Below are 20,786 nucleotides of genomic sequence, written 5' to 3' on the forward strand. Positions count from 1 at the left end.
TTCACTAGAAGAGGTTGTTTTGATGCTTAAATATCTTCAAATTGATCATCTCGACATCAAGATACATAGCCCAAAAAAAAATATCGATTTCAAGTTTTGTAAATAGTGCATTTTGTAATGTATTTTTTGACCATCAATTTTTAAGATTTTAAGTTTTCATTGATCTGTCGATCTATACTATTTTTAAAGCCTTAAACTTTATAAATAAATATGAAAATATAATTTTAAGGCTATCACAAAGATTTTCAGTATTAAAACCACATTTTTTTACACTATTTGAATTTAGACTCTAATTTGATTGTTTAGAGCCTAGGCTCTGTACAAACCGCACCCTTGTTTCTTTTTTCATTACAAAGGAAACATGTGGAGATAGTGCCTCCTTGGTTGGTGGCGCATACAAAAAACGTAGAACTATCATCCTGGAGAAAGTGTTATGTTTTTCGGGTGAATAATGCAAGTCTTTTTTGGGTGAATAATGCAAGTTATCTTATGGTGATATCCAAAATCACCACTATAAAGAAATCTTATGATAGGGATCGATGTGGATATTGGCATGATTAAAGTTTTTTAAGTTGTAAGGAAACCTCAGTATGAGGTTAGGTCTCGACCTCCACTAACCGGTTCAAAAATTGATTATTTAAAAAACCGATAGGGGCTCATCATCACTAGTGACTTACCAAAAAAAAAAAAAATTAGTAAGGAAATCCACTGAAATTCCCTATCTGCTATTGATTTCTAATGCAAAATTTGTCAAAATATGCCTATAAGATTAATAATTTAGCATTTTACCCATATGTTTTTAATTAATTTCAAAATGGACGTAATTTTGACTTTGAAATGTAAAATAAAGGCTAAAATAATAAATAGTCCAAATATAAATTGTATTTTAATAAATTTTCCAAAGACATGTGAGGAATGTGAGGAAAAAAAGTGTGTACCCTATTTGGAGTCACCAAATTGAAAATGTGGCGTCCTCTAAAAAGACTCCAACATAGAGAGGCAATGCCACCGCATAATGAGAAATGAGCTTTGTAGAGAGACAATTCATTTTCCCGCATAAAGAGACGATGCCTCCACATAGAGAAGAGTGAGCTTCCTAGAGAGAGAAACAATACTATGGTGGTTTGTGCAAAGTCAGAGTATGGTTTCTTATAGAGAAGCAGTTCCTATATAGATTTTGGATGGTAGTAGGTTTTGGTGAGAGAAAGTCTCAAATGGTTCATGGTTTTTTTCATCGGCAATAGTTTAGCAAAGTCAACTCAGTTTTGCTAAGGGTAAGAGAGGTATCTATATGTCCCAAGATCACTAAATTAACTCTCATCGGTATGGTAGATTTGAGTGTTCCATGTCCGTGGATGCAACCGTTTAGGATGAACCAAGTAAATATTTGTATTCTTCTAGGTGGACGTTGGGGTGTATGTGCGTTTATACTTTGTTTCTCATGCTCAAATTTGGGATTGTATTATCCTTGATTTTGTTTTTAGCCGGTTAAGCATATGATCCTAGTGGGATCCAACAAGTATGAAGTAGTGTTATCAAGATTGGACAGATCACTGAACTATTAAAGGGCCTACTCTAGTTGAAATTGGTCCAACTACAAATCAAACCTATTGAACTGAATTTTAAAAATAATAAAGAAAATTTTTATTATAGTTTAAAACTTTAAAATATATTTAAAATTTTGCCAAACTTTGTTTAAGTAGTCTAGTTGATCAAAATGGCCAATCCAAGAGCCTAAAATTGGTCAAACATTGTAGACACTCCATTTTTAAAAACTTGTAAATTCTATGATTTTCCAAACCTTCAACAACCCTCAAGATCACATTATCCCAAAAAAATTAGACCACTATAGTCCATAATGCATGCCTTGTGATCCAGAATCATGCAAAATGCATTGTTTTAGTAAAACATTGGTTAAAAATAGCAAAACACCTTGTTTTGACCTAAATTTTCGCATGAAGCATCACAAGAGCCTGTAGATGTCCCCAGAATTGAAATTTTAATATTGTAGGCAGATTTGGTCTGGGCGACGCTCCCAGTGTCGCCTAAGTGACGCTCCTAATATCGCCCAGCACAGACAGGCCTAAAAACAGCCCAATATTGGAATTTTGTGATTTTGGACAGATTTGGTCTGGGTGACACTCCTAGTGTCGCCCAAGTGATGGTCCCAGTGTCTCCCAGTCCAAATTGGGCCAAATCGATTAATTTTTAGTAGGCGGCATCCCGACATCCCCAAGATCAGCCTAGAACTGACATTTTGTGATTCTAGGCAGATTTGGTCTGGGCGACGCTCCTTGTATCGCCCGAGTGATGCTCCCAGAGTTGCCCAGCCCAGACATACCCAAATCGGCTAATTTTTAGCAGGCAGCATCTCGACAGCCCCAAAATCAGCCCAGACAGGAATCTACTGATTTTGGGTGGATTTGGTCTAGGCGATGCTCCTAGTGTCACCCAGCCCAGACTGACCAAATTGGGTGATTCTTGGTAGGCAGCATCCCGACAGCCCCAAAATCATCCTAGACATGAATCTACCGATTTTTGGTATATTTGGTTTGGGCAATGCTCTTTGTGTCGCCTAGCCCAGACTGACCCAAATTGGCTGATTTTTAGTAGGCAGTATTCCTATAGCCCCAAAATCATCCTAGCCATGAATCTATCGATTTTGGGCATATTTGGTTTGGGCAACGCTCCCAGTGTCGCCCAGCTCAGATTGACCCAAAACGGCAGCTCAGGCTTGAAAATCTTCTGGTTATGGCATGTTACCCATTTCAGACGATTTTCAGCTTATAAAAAAGTCATTTCGAGATCATTTTAGGGGAGACTCTTGAAACCTTATTAGCTTGTTTCCCCTAGAGAAAATTGAGAGATTGTGAGACTTGAGAAGCCTAGACTTAGGAAAAACTTTAGCTTTACGTCACCTGCAGCTCTTAGATTAAGAGATCCATTCAACCAAGCCAAGGCCTGGTAAAAAAAATGACGAGAAACAAAGAAGATGTACGACGTAAAACTCAGCCAGTACTTATACGAACGAGGCCTCGAATCCTCGGGAGCCTTGGTCTAGTACATTTTTACTCTTTCATATGTTTCTTTTCATTTTATTTATTTTATTAGAATTAAATTAGTTTATTGAATTTTATGTTGTATTTCATATTTCAAATCAATGCCGGCTCTGCCACTGATCTGATAGGAGATCTGCTCACTTCTGAGTAGATATGGCCTCAGATCAGAATTTGATTGTCCCACTCTCTATCGCTATTTTAAAAAATTAGTTTGTAGTGTTCAATTCTGAGGATCTTCCTCCGAATATCTCTTTGATTTGTAACGTAAACAAACATTAATTTTGATTGGTTTTCAATGATACTCGTTTTTTGTTTCGAACTAAAATGATCGAGGCACCTGCTGGCGTTTTGATAGTCGGACCAGCCGGTCTAATTCGATCCTGATAAAAGTTTTTAAAACTCAATGGTCCAAATCAGGAATGACTTATCCAGTCTAGGAGTGTACCCAATTAGCCTATTTCCTTGTTAGAATTTAGGAATCAGTACAATTTTCTATGGACTCACATGGTTTGGTTTAAGAACCAGACAAGTATACCAAGGAACCGAACGATACAAAATGACTATGTCAAGGAACCAGGCAATTCAGATGGGTCTCATCACTCGGCTTCCACACATTTGTTGAATATGATGACATCTAGAATCATCCCCATAAAGAAATCACATATTATATGGGATTGATATTGATAAGTTTCTTAAGTTACTAATTAAAGTCCAATTAGATTAGGACACTTGGTTATATCTTAAGTTTTATATATATATATATATATATATAGGAAGATGCTGTGGTACGCCAACGAGTTTACCATAGAGAATATGCCCAACGGCTCAAATTGCATCTGAGCCGATCTGATGCTCACAGATGTCTGATATTATTTGAATTTTAATTTGTTTTTAAAAAAATAAGATTGACCTGAATTTTTTTTTATGTGTTCATAAAAAATAGGAGAATCTACAAAAATTATCAAAAAAATATTTTACATGAAACAAATTGACTAAAATACCTTCCAAATCTTTTTGAAGGTATTTTGGTCAAGCTTTTTCATATAAAATATTGTTTTGATATTTTTTTGTATATTTTCCTATTTTTATTAAACACACGAAAAATTTTTCCGGTCGATTCAATTTGTAGAAAAGAAATTAAAATCCAAACACCATTGAACATCTATGAGCGTCAGATTGACCTAGATTCAATCTGGACCGTTGGGCGCATTCTCTATGATAAGCCTATAGGCGTATAGGAGCTTTTCTTCACACACACACACACACATATATATATATATATATATATATATATATATATATATATATATATATATATATATATATATAAGAATAATATGTGTGTCCTATTTGGGTTACCTTTTGGGGAATATGTCCTATGTAAAGATGGAAAAGCATAACTAGTGAGCTTTTAGTGAGAGACAATATGTCTATGCTTCATGAGACACAATATGTCTATGCTTTATGTCGAAATATGTTTTTTCAGTATCAGAAACATCTATGATGGCCTGAAAATTTATTTTCAATTATAATTATAAAATTTAAATATTTAAAAATACAGCAAACCGAGCAAATCTATAAACATTTGAAAATCTTGAAAATTGATGGCCTAGATGATACATTCAAGATGTATTATTTGCCATACTTAAAATTTATTTGTTCTTATATCCATATATCTTGAAGTCGATATGATCAAATTAAAGGTTTTTTAGCATCGAAACCTCTTCTGGTGAAAATATGAGGTGTGGACGTGGTTTCTATAAGGTTGCAACCTTAGATAATCCAATTAAGGCACACCACCAATATAATTTTGGTGTAAAAAATTCTTAGAATTATCTTAAAATCTATTTTTATTTCTAATTATAAAACTTTAAACTAAAAAAATATTAAAATCAAGTAGATATATAAACATATGAAAATCTTGAAAATGGACCGTCTAGATAATAGATTGCAAGACACACTTTTACTGGTACTCAAAATCTGTTTTTTTCATATTCATACATTTCAATGTCAGAGATGATCAATTAGAGTTTTTCAACATTAAAACAACCTTGTCTAATGGATTTTTGTAGTGCATCTTTAATTTTAAATTTTAGGGCCCTAATTTGATTGTTTAGGGCCTCACCCTTGTATATACTTTTTTCGTTCATTTAATGGTCTCTCTCTTGATAAGAATAGCATTGAAATCCTCGCTTACTACTTTTCGAGCTGTCACACCATCCACAGCAAAATGGCACGATGAGCATCACTCACAACTACCAACTTTGTTGCATAACCACTAACTCTTGACTATTATTTTGAGATATATGGTTGTTTGAATGGGTTATTTTTTGGAGAATACAGTGTACATTTTTTCAAGGAAACATGTAGAAGTTTATTTTATGAAACTTTGACAAAAAATTCAGCTTTCAAATGGAGGCCTACTAACTATGCTTATAGCTATAAGAGAACCACAAAAAGTGTCAGGTCTGATTCGACTCGTGGTTCAACCGGTCATCAACTCGTTCGACCAATCAACACCGGCTCAAACCCTTAAACACATTAACAAATCCACAAATTTACATATACTTTCGATCAATATTGGAAAAATTGGCTGTCGGATCAGACCAGGCCTAGTTACCAGGGACTCACTGGGCGAGCCGGTTTTTAGCCAGTTTAGGGGGTCTAACCACCAAGGGTTGGAACCCCCTAGGTGACTTGCCGAGTAGGCATCCTACACAAGCATTTTTTCTACAACCCATGCAATCTCCGAGTTACCTGATCGGTTAGCCTGGTTACGTCCCAAGTTTGGTGGTCAAGCGGGATCTTAAAAACGTTTCAAATAATTTATAAAAAATGGCAAAAAAAAAAAAAATTATTTCTATTTTTTTTTTTTTTATAATTTTAACAAAGATCAAGTGTTTTTTGGCGCTAGATACTTACTTTTACATTTTTTTGTTTTTGTTTTTGGTTTATTTCTCAAATACCTTAGTCACAATTGATTTTTCAAAATCCATTTTTTCGTCACGTATATGTGCTTTGTTTAACATATTTTTTAAGATTTTTTATATATTTTTAAACACTTTCTAGCCATTGCCACGGTTAGACAAAAGTTACTCGCCGGGTTGGACAACTCGGCCCGTCCCCGGGCCGGGTTCCTTTCTCCATTCGTGCTTTCCTACATACTGGGTCTCCTGTAGTCAAACCAGTTGGGGGCGAAAGCGTTTGGCATTTTAAGAAACCCTCATCGGTTACAGCACTGCAGTTAAAATTGCTCGAGGCATTCCAGACTTCAAGTCATGAAAACTCAATAGTGAATAGTAGATCGTCTCAGGGAGCAAACAACAAAGTACAACACCACCACAAGAATGAGAAGAGAAGGAGAGTATTAGTTGCAGAGAGAAAAAAAAGGAGCAATATAGTCTGACTCTGAGATAGGGAGTTGTAGGGAAGAGATGAGTTTAAGTCTCAAAAGCCATTAATTACAGCGTCCCGTCAATTTTTACTGGTACAAATCCACAATGAATTCCCACTTTGACGGTTTTTAATGCAAAACATCTGATTTTCCCCTCTTTCTCTCTCCTCCTTTCTCTCACCACGCAAAAACAAGAAGCAAGCAAGTAAAACACCACACAAAAAGGCCCCGCCATATCCTCTCATCTCTCGAAGCTCCGCTCTCATCAGAGCTTGACCCACTCGAAGTGCCATTCTGCTTCCCAGAGCCTGCAAAGACCACAGCAAATAAACGAAGAGAGAAAAAGAGAAAGAGAAAGTGAAAGAGAGAGAACTCACCAGTGGAAGAAACAGACGCAGGGGCGGAGGTATTAGTAGCCACAGCACTGGCGAATTGCTTGAAGATCTGAGCCTCTGGTGCGTTTGGGGATATGTGCAAAATCTCTGAAACAAACCCAAAACACACTTTACTCAAAACCCGATAGAGGTTAGAGAGAGAGAGGGGTCAGAGCTTAACCTGGGCACCGGGATATATTGACGGAGGTGCTACAAGAGTGGGGTAGCTTGGCAGCGAGAGAGGTGTTGATCTTGATGCCGAGGTTAGGGTCAGTGGAGTCTTTGATAAGGATGCAGAAGCACTTGTCACTCTTCTCCACCACTTGCTTGAACCCACGACAGCAGTCCTTGGTAGGTGACGCCGCCTCCCCCTGAACATACGGCAGGCACGTCGCCAGCCCAGTCAACTGCTCCGTGCACTCTTTCCTGTCCTCCGCCAGGTCACCTCCCACTTCCCCTGCCCCTCCTAAAACCACCACCGCCACCGCCACCCCCACCGCCACTAACCACTCGCCCATCTCTCTCTAGCTTTCAACTTCTTGATCAATTGGGTCGTTCCTCTTGGTTTTCTCTCTCCTCTCACGCTTGTGCTCTTCTTTTCTCTCTCTTGGTTTTTCCGTCTTTTGAGAGGGAAGGAGGAGGAAAGGGATGAGTGATGATTGGTATATAAAAGTGGGGGGAGAGAGAGGGTGTTGGGATGTAATTATGATGAGTTTGGCGCCCATGTGAACATGACAAAAAAGTGCGATGTGCAAGATGCCACTCTCTCACTCTCTATATTACAGATTTTTTAATAGATGAGGCGGTGCCACATGAGCATGGACTTTCTTTAATTTGATGGAATGAATTTTGGTTTCGATCTATTTGCTACCAGTTTTTCAACCCTTTCGAGTGCCAACAAACATAGATGATGGATAGTACTTTAATTTCTATGGGAAAGTAAAAATTACAACCATAGGATTATAGAAAGAATATGATCACGACTGTGGTCGCCGTCGCAATTAAATGCCGACGGCGATGGAGAGGAATTGGGACTGTATCGCTTGGATTATAATATGTACCATAGAAACAGCCAGCGAGTACGGTCATAATTCTTGACCAATAAAATTCCATAATTGTATTTATTTTATTTTATTGATCAAACTCATTTTTTTCGACTTTATCACACATCGAAGCTATCGAATTATTTCACATGTTACAAGTAATTATGACATTTCTATACAAAAGGTAAATGATCTCCTTGTATACTGTTCCTATTATTGTTTTGATCCCCTCTCTCTCACTACAATTGTTCATCAATTGCTTGGATGGTAGTAACATTTGTGACTAACCGGACGGGGTTGGCTGTTCAATAGTAAAACCCGCCACCAGGACTTTTAGTATGATAGAAGCTATAAATGATTTACGCATAATCGATCAAAATCAGCATTTGACCGGTCGAATGGGTTTGGTCGGTTTTGAACTTTTGATTGTTCTCATGGATGGTTGAATCTTTTAATTCCATTTGTGCATTTATGCTTTCTTTCCATATTTTCCATTTTAATTGCATGCAAAAGTTTATTGTAAAATTTTGTTCCAAATATTCGTAATAAAAGAAAAAACTATATCTTTCTTTTTCAAAAAATAGAAAGATCAAAAGATCAAATTTGTCAAAATTCTTTTCTTTTTTATGTCATTTTGTTATTTTTATGACAGCTCCTTAAAATTTGAGTAAGACCTATTTCTTTTGTTGTTGTGACACATTATTCAATCTCTACATAGTCTTGGGAACAAATTTAAACATAACATCTTTGTGTAATAGTTTATTGAAAATGGAGTGAAATCTATTCCTTTTTATCGCAATTTCTAAAAAATTAGCCAAGATTAAGCTAACTTTGGATAGTTAAACAAAACCGTAACTCATGAAGGTTATTTAAAACAAGTATAATTTTGATTGGTTCTACCTGTTTTATTCAACTAATATTGGAAAAGCCCCACTCTTTTCATTGGTTTAACCTTAAAATTTTGATAATTTAGTACATTTTCAAATTTTTATACTGAAAAAGAAGTCCGATTGGTTTGACTGTATGTTAGATGAGTTTTTACTAGACCAGTACCTTTGCCGGTTCGAACACCGGTTCGATCCTGATACCATTGCTCCTGAGATCACAATGCGGAGTTTAAAAAATAGGTGCGTTAAACATGGCCATCACTGTTCTGTGCATGCTCGAACTGTTGGAAATTTGCTCACAGATTTTCCTGGATTTTTTCTAATGAAAATGAAGGAAAAAATTTTTTTAGACACCAGAAAAAACAGGTAAAGAATTAGGGATCCTAAAGCCAGACAAGTGGCCCCACCACTTTCGAGCTGACTTAGCAATTTTACGACATTGATCATATGAATATAAATAGGAGAAACTTTATAATGCGATAATTTACATATAATACAAGAAGATACAATAACGTGTTCAAAGTTAAAACGATTTTTTTGAATTGTGATAAACCCCTGGTCAGTGGATTTTACATCTAAGGGTTAAGAGTGAGTGCGACCCTATTGTACCATGAGCATACTGTCTTACAATATTCCTAACGATATATTTTCGAGATACTTATCCAAAAAAAAAAAAACCAACATATTTTCGAGATAATCAACGCTAATATTGAGATATTTTATCCAAGGGATAAGGCCTAGGCTTTATGAAAACAGCCTCCTCTCGAATATTCATATTGAAATTACTTTCGACACATGATGGCTCTAAAATCAATTTTCAACACCGATTATGAAATTTGAAAAAAAAAATACAGTACAAATCTTGCTCATATATAAACACTCTTTTCTAGGGCGAAATGGACGGCCTAGCTTAAGGTCATTGTGATGTAAAAGAGAATTTTCACTGTGGATGTATCACTGTAATGTTCGGCTCCGTTTGTTCTCAACTCCTCACTCTCTCTGGCTTGAGGTCAAGGGTGAATTTTCACGGTAAAGATTACTTCTTTTCCTCTCCAAACTATCAGTGAATTGAAGTGCCTTTATTTTGGGGTGAGGTTTGTATAACGTGTATATTATTGGAGTATGGTGTACCTCAAAACTATACTAAAAATACAGTTTCGGTGCCACAAAGCTTTATAATATGACTATGTATTGTTGCTCCCAATTATAAAATTTAAAGTTTCAAAAATGATGACGATCAAAGAAGATCTATAAGCACTTAACAATATTGAAAATAGACGGTCTGTATAATTTGTTTGAAGATGAACTATTTTTCGGACCATAAATCCCCATTTTTTCATATTTATGAATCTTCAGATGGAGATGATTCGATTTGATAGTTTTTTTATCATAACAACAGCCTCATGTTATGGATTTTTTAGGTGCACCTTCCTAATGCAGTAAAAGATTGACACCTTATATAAACGTTTGACTTGAGGATTGAGAAGACTTATTCCTACCCAAAGCACTACATAAAAACATCACAATTGTGGGGTCCCAAAACAAAGCAAGTGGTGTCCTAGAGAGAGAGAGAGAGAGAGAGAGAGAGAGAGAGGTGTTCACACTGGAGTGTTTTAATGCGTTTTTTTTTTGGCGAGAGAAGCATTCATTCTAGAACTTGTAGGTGAGGGTAGATGTCTGCTAAGTTATGGGAATGTGATAACATGTCACAGTGCAACAACCCAGAATTAAATGGACAGCGCATAAAAGAGAAGCATCGCCTGTGAAGCCTTTAAGGAAAAAAAAAAAATAGGCCGGCCACTTCGTATGTAGTTGGTCGTTGGAAAATGATTAAGAGTGTCCCTTATTTTTCTTTTACCACAGCTTAAAAACGTAAGTCCAAACGAATTCATTTGGAGATATGGGAGGCAATGATAATGGACCCAGGCTAAACTCGATCCGGGTCCATGTACGGATCCAAAAATTGGATTCGGCTAGTCAGATCTGAGTTTGGGTATGGGGAAGTTGGGTCTGGATCCGTTTACCCTCTGCCACCCCTATTTGGGAGAAATAACGAGTAGCTCGAAGGTCTTTTTATCTTCAAACTATAATGACTAGCATGTATATACACTGATTATTAAGAGGGTGTTTTTATCTTCAAGTTATGAAAAAAAAATATTGGTATTGAATCACGAGAATTTGTTATCCTTGATAAATCACTGTTGTAATAAAATTAATCATGACAATAAATTGTATATTGTTTGGCGCTTCCCCTCATAAAATTATCTAAGATAAATTTAGGCAGTTTTTACATATAAATTTATCTCTACTAAAATAACATTTATTTTTTTTAAAAATAATTAGTTGAAAATCACATGTTTTTATTAGAATTAACTAAAAATAATATAAAAATTAAAATAATAGTTAATTAATTAATTAATATTATATATAAATCAAGATATTTAACAAACAATTAACAAAATAATATTGTGCATAGTATATTACCTTTAGTTAAAATACTCTACTCTCGTTAAAATTAATTGTCACCCAAACAAAACCTATTCAGTGTATAATAGCCACCCTTTGATGAATGGGGCATAGTAACAAGCCCTTGTCAACATGAAGGGTCGAGATGGAGTGCATTTCTGGGTTATCGAAGGTATTATGGCATTTCACTGCTCTACACCCTCACCATAGATAATGTATGATGAATGCACCCATCTGCATATCTATAGAGCATGAATATGATGTTTATGGTGTATTGTCCAAGTATAAGAACCATGCTCAACCCAACAGTTACTCATAAAAACATATCAATCGCACTACGGCTTGGATTAAGCTTCCTAAATTCTACATTTGTGTCCCGCGTAGCATAAAACATCCATTATAAAGACGGATGCAAATAAATGGGTGGTCTTTTTTCTTAAAAAAAAATAGTTAAATTAATAGTCTAAATATTTTTTTCATAAAATTATCATTTTCAATTTTTAAAATTTATTTATTTTTTAACTTATTCCTACCTCATGTTAAAAAAATTTGGAATTAAGATCAAAATCCATCTCAAAATTAATTTTTTGATAGGGGACCCATTGATACATGGAGGTCCTATGACTTGTTGAAACCGTGGTCATCATGTAACTACGATCTAGGTTTAGGGAAAGGGTGCAGTTTGTATAGAATCGAGGTTTTAAACAATCAAATTAAAGCCCACCTACATATAGTTTCAAGAAATGTGGTTTCAATGTTGGAAATCTTTATGATAGCTTTAAAATATACTTTTATATTTAATTATAAAATTTAAAGCTTAAAAAAGAGTGCACATCAATGGAAATATAAAAATTTTGAAAATTGATGGTTAAAAAATGCAGTGCAAGATGCACTTTTTCCAAAACTTGAAAGCTATTTTTTTATCATGTTCATGCATCTTGATATCGAGACGATCAATTTGAGGATATTTTGGCATTAAAACAACCTCTGGTAGTGAAATTTTGGAGGTAAACTCTAATTTGATTGTTTAAAACCTCAACTCTATATAAAAAATTTCCTTAGAAAAAAAGACAACTTTAGATGTCTAATTAATCTTGAAAGAGAAAGGAGTTATTTATAAAGGGATCAGTCCAATTTGGTGAGATTTAGAGAGAGAAATTGACTCATGTAGACTCTCAACCAAATCACCCATAAAATGTCCTTAATAGATCAATCTATGAATATCTTTCATAGAACCACACGTGCCAGAGTAGTAGTGTATTTTTCCTAGATCAATCTATGCATGTTTTTTCATGGCCACATAACACACCATGTTTTCGCTTGACTTAGAGGCAAAGTCCATATAATGGCAAAATGGAGGCACATGATACCACCAACCACATTCAATCCGTCGCTTTAATGCCCTGCCCCGGACACCAGGAAAACATAAAAAAAATATCATAAATGTCCACTTGTATAGAGAAGATAGGTCCAACAACCTGGATTCTATCTTGTAGAAAGTTAGTGCTGTGTGCTAGATTTTGTTAAAAAAAAATTACGTATTCGATGAATCCCAAACTTATACATATATATGCCTCATCTAAACATCTTCAATGAAAACAAAACAATAAATACACCCAAAAAATTGGGTCAAATTAAGTCTCCTAAGTCCTTTAAATCACCTCTAGTCATTTAATGCAAGTTTGATTTCGCATGTACTGTTGCATAGGCCAATTGCTCACGGCATATAAACCGGAAATAGGGGCGGCAACGAGTCCGGTCCAGTTGGACCCAGGAGCCGAATAATTTGGATCCGTACCCAGACCCATCAGGTCCTGGGTCTACTCAGATCCATTGCCGCTATGAGCTTATTATTATTATTTTTTACCTTTTTTTTTAACCATCATATACCCTGTGACTGAGTTTTTTTTTTTTTTTGCTAATAATACTGTAAATATTGTCAGTATTATTACAATATGAACACCTAGCATGTATCTAAAGACACATGATTGCCATCATTTGACTACAGGTACTGATCATATCTGGTTGAACCTAGATACGGACTCGAATAGTATTTGAGTCCAAAATTTGGACCCATACCCAAACCCGAGGTCGGGTATACCCGTCGAGTCCCGATCCAGTCAGGTCCACCCCTAACCGGAAAGAAGTTTGGCTATATCACAGCCATCCATTGCTTGATCCCCATCAAAGGGACTTAGGTCTTAAATTCCTCAATCTTGGAGCACTATTTCCATGTCTATTGGTGCGAGACCATGAACGATTGATTCTTCCTTATCTGTAGACTCCTCTTAACTCCGACGGTATGAAAAAAAAGGTGGCCGTGGCTTGGGTCGTGGTTGAGAGGTCAAGAGCCGATGTTCTATAGAGAGGGAACTCCATTACACCTTGGCATCTAAACACATAACAAACTTTGTTGTAAATGTCTTTACTGTTTATTCCTTAATTCTCACCGGGAAAATTATTAGTTAATGGAGACAAAGGAGCCACTTAAGGGATTGCAACATATTATCTTAAGTGCCCCTATTTATTTATCACTTTATTATGTAAAAAAAAAAGTATCATTTGCTAGCATTTGGGCTTTAAACACTTTGATAGCACTGATCAAAACCAATTATCTTACTCATCAATCTAAGAAGAGCATGGGTTGGGGCCTTGGTAGTAGTACTGTTGAGCCTCATGATGAAATCTAATATTTCATTCTCACCAAAAGATAAAGGCCCGAATTCTCACTTATTTAACATATTTTTTTGTTTTAAAATTTAATCAGGGAGAAAAACTACCAAAATTAGGTTGCCGCAAGATCAAGGAGGCACAAGTCCTGATTATCCCTAAAAGCACCCTGTTTTTTCTAACTTGTTTCACCGTACCAGTCTTCAAGAAATCCACCATGAAGACACAGACATGGGTTGAAGAGAACTGAATCGTATTGCCAAAGTACTACTATTTTTAACCTTAGTTGTCATTTTCAATGGGATTTTATATAATGAGACCATTTATTTTTAGTACAAGAAGATCATAATTACTTACAACCATCTGATGTGAAATCTGATAGTTTGGATGTATCACAAGGTTCGGGAAAATTTATTTTGAACTTTGAGTTCGGTGAATAGAATAAATGCAGCTACCTAACTTCACATCTAATGGTCAAAATTAATTGTGACTAACATGTACCAAAGGTAAATGGTCTTATTATATAGTTTTCCATTTTCAATATACTGCACTGAGCCAAAAAATTTACAATGGTTAACCTGATGGTTATATTTATTTCACCGGCTTTCTTTCATGTTCTATGTGTAACTGTATGAGTTTTGTACATTTCCTTTTCATATTAGTAGTGATATATTAACATATCAAGTATTTATTCTCGAGAGGGCTGCTAATGGTCCTCGTCATGTTGGGTTAAACCTGACCCAACCTAGCCCCATTTTTCTAATTGGGCTAGGTGGGGCCCCAGCCCACCTCTTGTGGCTTGGGCCCATCCAAATTATATAGTTGGGCCCCAAGCTTGGCCCTATCCTGAAGTGTATCATTGGTGCCCTAACCTAGCCTTGTCTCAAAAACTAGGATTGGGCCAGGCCTGCCTGGAGTGGACACCAAAATTGCTCTGGACTAGCATGCCTCAGCCTGAGTTGTCTTGTGAGTCTTAAGGTCTTGCTCAAACTTGCCTTGAAGCTCGGCCAGCTGCATGGTGTAGTTGGCAGGCTTATTTACAATTGTGACCGAGCGTTGAGGCTTTTGATAAAGTTGGTCAGTCTTTTTTTTAGTTTTTTTGGAAAGCGTTAATTGTAAAAATGGAGTCTAAGATGTTATGTTGAGGGACCGGACCCCCTAACCATCAATGCCCTGATCCCATTCCCACTTGTAAATATTCCGAGGAGTTTGAGAGAGAGAGAGAGAGAGAGAGAGAGGTGTGTCCAACTCAAAATGATCTTGAGAGAGAGAGAGAGATAGGTGGGTGACAACTGCCTGTGAACTCTCTTTAAATTGGTCTTGCTTTTTGTTTCTTTCGGGTTATAGGCCATGAAATAAGCATATGTAATAAGTCACCAACCCAATTGTCCAAAACCTCATTCATGATTTGGGAACGCAAACCGGTACTCATGTATCTAAACAAGTGGATGGTCCGGTTTTCTTTGTTCGGTAAGTTAGAGGCAAGAGACCCTACTACCCTAACCACGGGGGTTGGCATTTTGGAATGTGGACCCACCCGTTCCATTTCTTTAACATACTCAGTTTTAGAGTTAATGTGAAAGGGTCTGGGTTTGTGGTGGTAGTATCCCTGTATGGTTACCACGTCGTGGTTTCCATCATTACTGATACTACTTACGAATACTTTCAAAAAATTAACTTATTAACTATTTGAAAAAACGGTTAAAGGTCTGTCTTCCCTATTGAATTACCAAAAAAAAAAATTGAGAGCAATTATATCTCGAGTGACAAAGACGTTACAATAAGAAGATTTGGCAGTGTTTATGATGCACTCATATTGTCCGATGAAGCTTAGAATGATATTAATTCAAGTCGTAAGCTTGCCTTTGGATTCTCAAGCTGAAATTGACCCTGTGTGAAAGGGAATGCGACCACATTTTCCAAATGTATGTCCATAACAATCATCAACGACAATTTTCTGGTACAAAAATGTTAGAGAAAATTATGTATCCCCCTGTATTACAAAATGTTCTATATTTTTGCAACAATTACCTGGAGGCCACCCCCAACCCACCACCTTTTTTTGTTTGTTTGCAGAATTGCCCACCAATCCGACATTTCTAATACTAGACGTGTGGAAAGTTCCTCAATTTTTCATTTTTTTTTAATTTATTCAAGGTAAGTCTGATTTCATAAATGCCAAACGACCGTATTTGTTGCGTTGTTTGGTGTTTGTAATGTCGGACAAGCCCTAGTTCCTACAGCGTCTGACTGTAGCAATATTGAACAGATGAATTTGTGGCTTTTTTACAATGTCCAGGATTTGTAATATCGGACGGGTTTGATTTAGGACATATTCAATCGGTCGATATTGCTAATGTTGGACACCCTATGAACTTAGACTTTTGGGTTGTTTGACATTATTAATACAATCCAACAAGGTTATTCAATAATTCTGATATCAAACACACCTTGAAACAAAGAAATACTATAAAAGTTGGGAAAGTTCTTAATTATCTGGTGTTGAAAATGTCTGGGCAATTCTAGAAAGAAAGAGTGATGGGTGGGGGTGGTCTCTTTGTAAAAAAAAACTCGACGTCTTCCCCTGAATTAACCGAAGCACCAAATTGCTTCATTTTTTAGACAAAACTGAAACAAGCTCTTAAGCAAACCTGACAACATTGGTCTAGACCAAACCCCACACCATCACACTCTCTAAAGAATTTGAAGTGAAAAGGTTTATGATAGCAACACAAAGCAAAAGTTTGTTTATGATAGCAACACAAAGCAAAAGTTTGTTTATGATAGCAACACAAAGCAAAACTTTTTTTTTTCCAAAGGGAAAAATAAAAACACAGAGATATGAAATGTTATCCCTCTCAAAGGGGGTAAATCTCCTCCTTGATGATAATGATATGATCGTTAAGAGCACTGAATTATGCGCAATATGAACTATGATGGCTCGAGAAATGAAGGTTTAAACAACATAAGAGGAATATCTCTATCTTGAGACCTTTTTTTCTTTTTTTTGTAGTTCAGTGGGGATGGAGTCCTTACTTACATTAAGAGTGGAATTCAAGACGCCATATTGTAATATTCTGTCACGGTAACCACTTACCCTTAAGCCCATTTCTAAAAAGGGTTAATCAGTGGGGATTTGTGCCCAACCCATTGGTGAGAATGGAGTCTGAGATTTCATCATGAATGATGTTGGAAGAAGATACTCCAATCCAAAAAGATTAGGGTTTCCTCTTTCTCCCCCAATATCATCTCATTTGGTAGAAGGAAGAAAGATTAAAAGAGCAGGAAGAACCTCCATAACAGCCATGAGATCTTACCATAATGAAGGAAATTCTTCGAAACCTTTGTTTTACCTCGCGATGCCTTGGTACTTGTATGTAGACGAGTCCTTTCAAGTTTTGGACTAGGGGTCGCACGTTATGGCCACTTACTAAGCTCGGTAGAAAAGGCCGCATTGTTCCTTGTGATACTGATTTCACCCAAGAAGAGTACAAGAGGCCAAAGCCTTGAGATTTTATGCTCTTGGGGAGTATTATGTCTATTTAGTCCCTTGGATAAAACCTCTTCTAAGATTTATTTTAGGAAATTTTGAAGATATAACCTATTCAACCATAGACTAATCTCAATATAAAATAAAATTCCTAATTTGGCCCCAAGAATGAATTGAGACTGTCCAATTTCTAGAGTGTAAGATCCAAAGTGTTAGAAAGCTCGAAGGTCAATTTCTTTTTTCTTTTGAGAAAAATCACCTATAATCCTTAGATGGTTCTTGAAAGATCAAATTGAAGAAATCATCCCAGGTAGAATTTTTGATGGATGGAGCAGATATACTGGGCTCCCGCAGGAGCATAATATATACGCTCAAGGCTAAATGCATATGCATAAGCCTCAAGCATGTGGTACACGAGCCACAATGTGTTGGATGTGAATGGCCTTTCAAGGCGTCCATCGCCCTTTGTTCGTGATAATATATAGTGGATTTCGGCTCCGGTGGGAGCATGGGACCCGAAAGGTACCTTATTTTGGGTGATTCTCTGGATCAAGGCGGTCTAGGGCCCAAGACTGAAAAAGGTCAGAGTCACGGTAAAAGACAGTTATGGGCCTAAAGGCTTTGGGGTTATCCCTCAATCGAGGTAGATGATATACCTGTGGGTTTAGCCGGAGGGTAGAGTGAAACCTGCACGTGAAGAGTACAACGTGCGAAGAAGAGGGGTAAATCCCCGACCCGACCGTTCACTTCCCGTGGCATGTGCATATCGCAACTGCAATTTGGGAAGGGAAAAGGCTGTGCATATGTACCACAGAGAGGAGCCCCCACACTTATGGTGCTCCAGTTGAACTCAAGGGCACACCTGGAATCCAATCACAAATCCCATTGTTGTCAATTGTTTGGATGGACCAATTGTGAGCCCCTATGTCAAATTGTGAATAATAGGTCGGGTTTTGCACGAGCCAAAATAGAACGCCCTTGCAAATTTGTATATCCAAGCCCCGTAGGCGCTTATATATCCTTGTAGATTTTCATGACCTCCAAACCTTTCCCAAAAGTCAAAATAAACATAAAAAATTATTTTTAGGTATTTAATTATTATTCTTTTTGGACCTTAAATGGTGAAGAGATGCCACACCTTAAATTACCTACAAGGGAGATCATGCATATCTTTCCTGTTTATTTGTAACCTCTAAAAAAATGTGTCCTTTTTCAAGATTAATGAGGAAAGGTGCGCCCTTCAAAATGAGATCACGGTTGCCAACATGCTTTTGATAGCATTAGATCTCTTAAAACCATCCGTACTTTCTAATCTTATAAAGGAGCACTATCATATTATATATGATTGCAGCAGAGCATAACTGCCTATCAAAAAATGTGCCATGCACTAATATTCTTTTTTTTTGGACCAATGTTATTACTTTTATTAATACTAAGAAAACTCGATTACATTATTAGAGATAACAAAGATAAGTTAAAAAGCACTACCCTTAGTCAGCTCATCAACCATCGAATTTGCTTCACGATAAACATATGTGCATCCTTACGCACGATCCTAAACTATTTGTCATGTAATGCTACACCAAAACACTCAATTATTGATGCAAAAAGCTAAATAATTCTTAGGTAGATTTTATCTCATATATGTAATATCCAGTCCCAAGAGATATTAGCTACGAAACATATGTACACTTCTAGACGCACGAATCTAAACTATATAATTTTAATTTTCCCTTGACATAGAAGACTCATTTTTATAAACAACAAGCTTAATTGATCCTTTTGTAATTTTTCTTCATATGTAATACTTTCCTTGCCATTTGAGTACAAATCATGTCGCACGAATGCTTTTAGAGACATAAGCCTAAACCATATGCCATACCCTTTTGCAAAAGTTTGCAATGTATGTGCACTGATTTTTAGTTATATGCCAAAAATTATTAAGAGTAGAATGTTCGTGTATTCCCTCGAGTAAAATATTATCTAGAATTAATTTTAAAATTTAAAATTTTGAGGTTGCAACCTCTTCAACTCATAGATTAACCCAATAAAAAAGATTTTCTAATTGAACTCTCTATTCACAGCCCAATTTATGGATGATTGTTTGAATGAAGATGCCACTGTTCTCAGTGACAAAAATATCATCTACATAGATGAGAATATAGGCCATATGATAATCAACATTGCAAATAAAGAACGAAGTATCTATTTTTTATCTCATAAAGCCAAGCTCCATGTGAATTGTACTAAGACGGTGAAACCATGTCCATGGAGTTTGTTTCAACTCATATATTGTTTTTCGAATGTGGCAAACATGCGTCAGATGACGTTGATCAATAAAACCCGGTCGCTAAGCCATAAACATTTATTTTGGAAGGTGACCATACAAAATTGCATTGTGTATAACTATCTGTCTACTTGGCCATCATTCAGACACCGCACTCACTATAAGACAGGCCTTGTGTCGCTCAATCGATCCATCGGCCGAATGCTTGATCTTAACATTGATCCATTTGCAACCTATAACATTGATTTTGGGCTGGGATGGAACGAGTACTCATGTCTCAGTCTGGGCGGGGTCCTGGCCACCCAAGCCGGACCTTGTGTCGCAAAATTTGCAAATGACTTCAAATAATTTAAGATTACAAAACTTTCTATGTATCCTAACCACGTGTAAATTATAAGGCTGAGGATACCTAGCTATATGATTAAATCATAGGACTAGAAAATACTGGGATAACAGTTCTCATTCCGAAATAAGAAATATGTGTACCTCTTTATAATTGTAATCCCAAATAAAAGCTTAGGTTGAACCTCCTCAAATTTTTTATAAAACTGATATTTAACCTCCTTTCGACCTTTTTTTATTATTATCTAAATTATAATATTTATTATTATTATTATTATTTTAAATGACCCATCCAAACCCTAGAAAAGTTACCCTGTGGACTGTGGACCTTTCCAGCCTCTCTCTCTCCCACAAGGAGTTTGATTATAATATCCTAGATTCCTCATTCAAAAAAAGGAAAAAGAAAAATATTATAAATAAGATAATAAAAAGAAAAGCTTAGAATTAAGCTTCATTTTCTATTAACGTAGAGGGAATGCATGGACCGTTCTTTTTCGCAATAGTGGTGTAGTTTTCAGAAGACAGGAGAAAATTTCCCACAAAATAAAGGGTATAAAATTCATCCGAGCTAATGAATGGGTTGAACAGTGATGGAGGAAGTCCAACAATACAATGAACGGTGATGCCATATTTCCATGGTCATATGGATCCTGATATACTTGACATGAGAATGGCTATGCTCCGTGACCGTCGGCCCCTCTCCCCCGTCCTATCCAGCAATGGGATATGCTCCCGCGGGAGCATATAATTCTTTCTGCTTACGATGTTTTGCTC

General features: G+C 36.4%; 1 protein-coding gene across 2 annotated transcripts; it reads right to left on the reverse strand.

The window, feature by feature from the left end:
* Window positions 1–6,480: 6,480 nt before the first annotated feature.
* Window positions 6,481–7,650, reverse strand: LOC18429305 (non-specific lipid transfer protein GPI-anchored 14). Of its 2 annotated transcripts, XM_006838591.4 has the most exons (3): window positions 7,009–7,650; window positions 6,831–6,935; window positions 6,481–6,761 (listed from the first exon to the last, which is right to left on the reverse strand). In XM_006838591.4, exons 1-3 carry the CDS (start codon window positions 7,343–7,345, stop codon window positions 6,631–6,633), a joined length of 573 nt encoding a protein of 190 aa, XP_006838654.1. In that variant the 5' UTR covers window positions 7,346–7,650; the 3' UTR covers window positions 6,481–6,630. The 2 variants fall into 2 exon arrangements, with proteins under 2 accessions (XP_006838654.1, XP_020519827.1); XM_020664168.2 differs by having other exon boundaries at window positions 6,481–6,935.
* Window positions 7,651–20,786: the final 13,136 nt, after the last annotated feature.

This window comes from Amborella trichopoda, chromosome 3 (assembly GCF_054954075.1).
Source record: "Amborella trichopoda isolate Santa Cruz 75 chromosome 3, AtrichopodaSantaCruz75HAP2 v2.0, whole genome shotgun sequence".
Taxonomy (NCBI): Eukaryota; Viridiplantae; Streptophyta; class Magnoliopsida; order Amborellales; family Amborellaceae; genus Amborella; species Amborella trichopoda.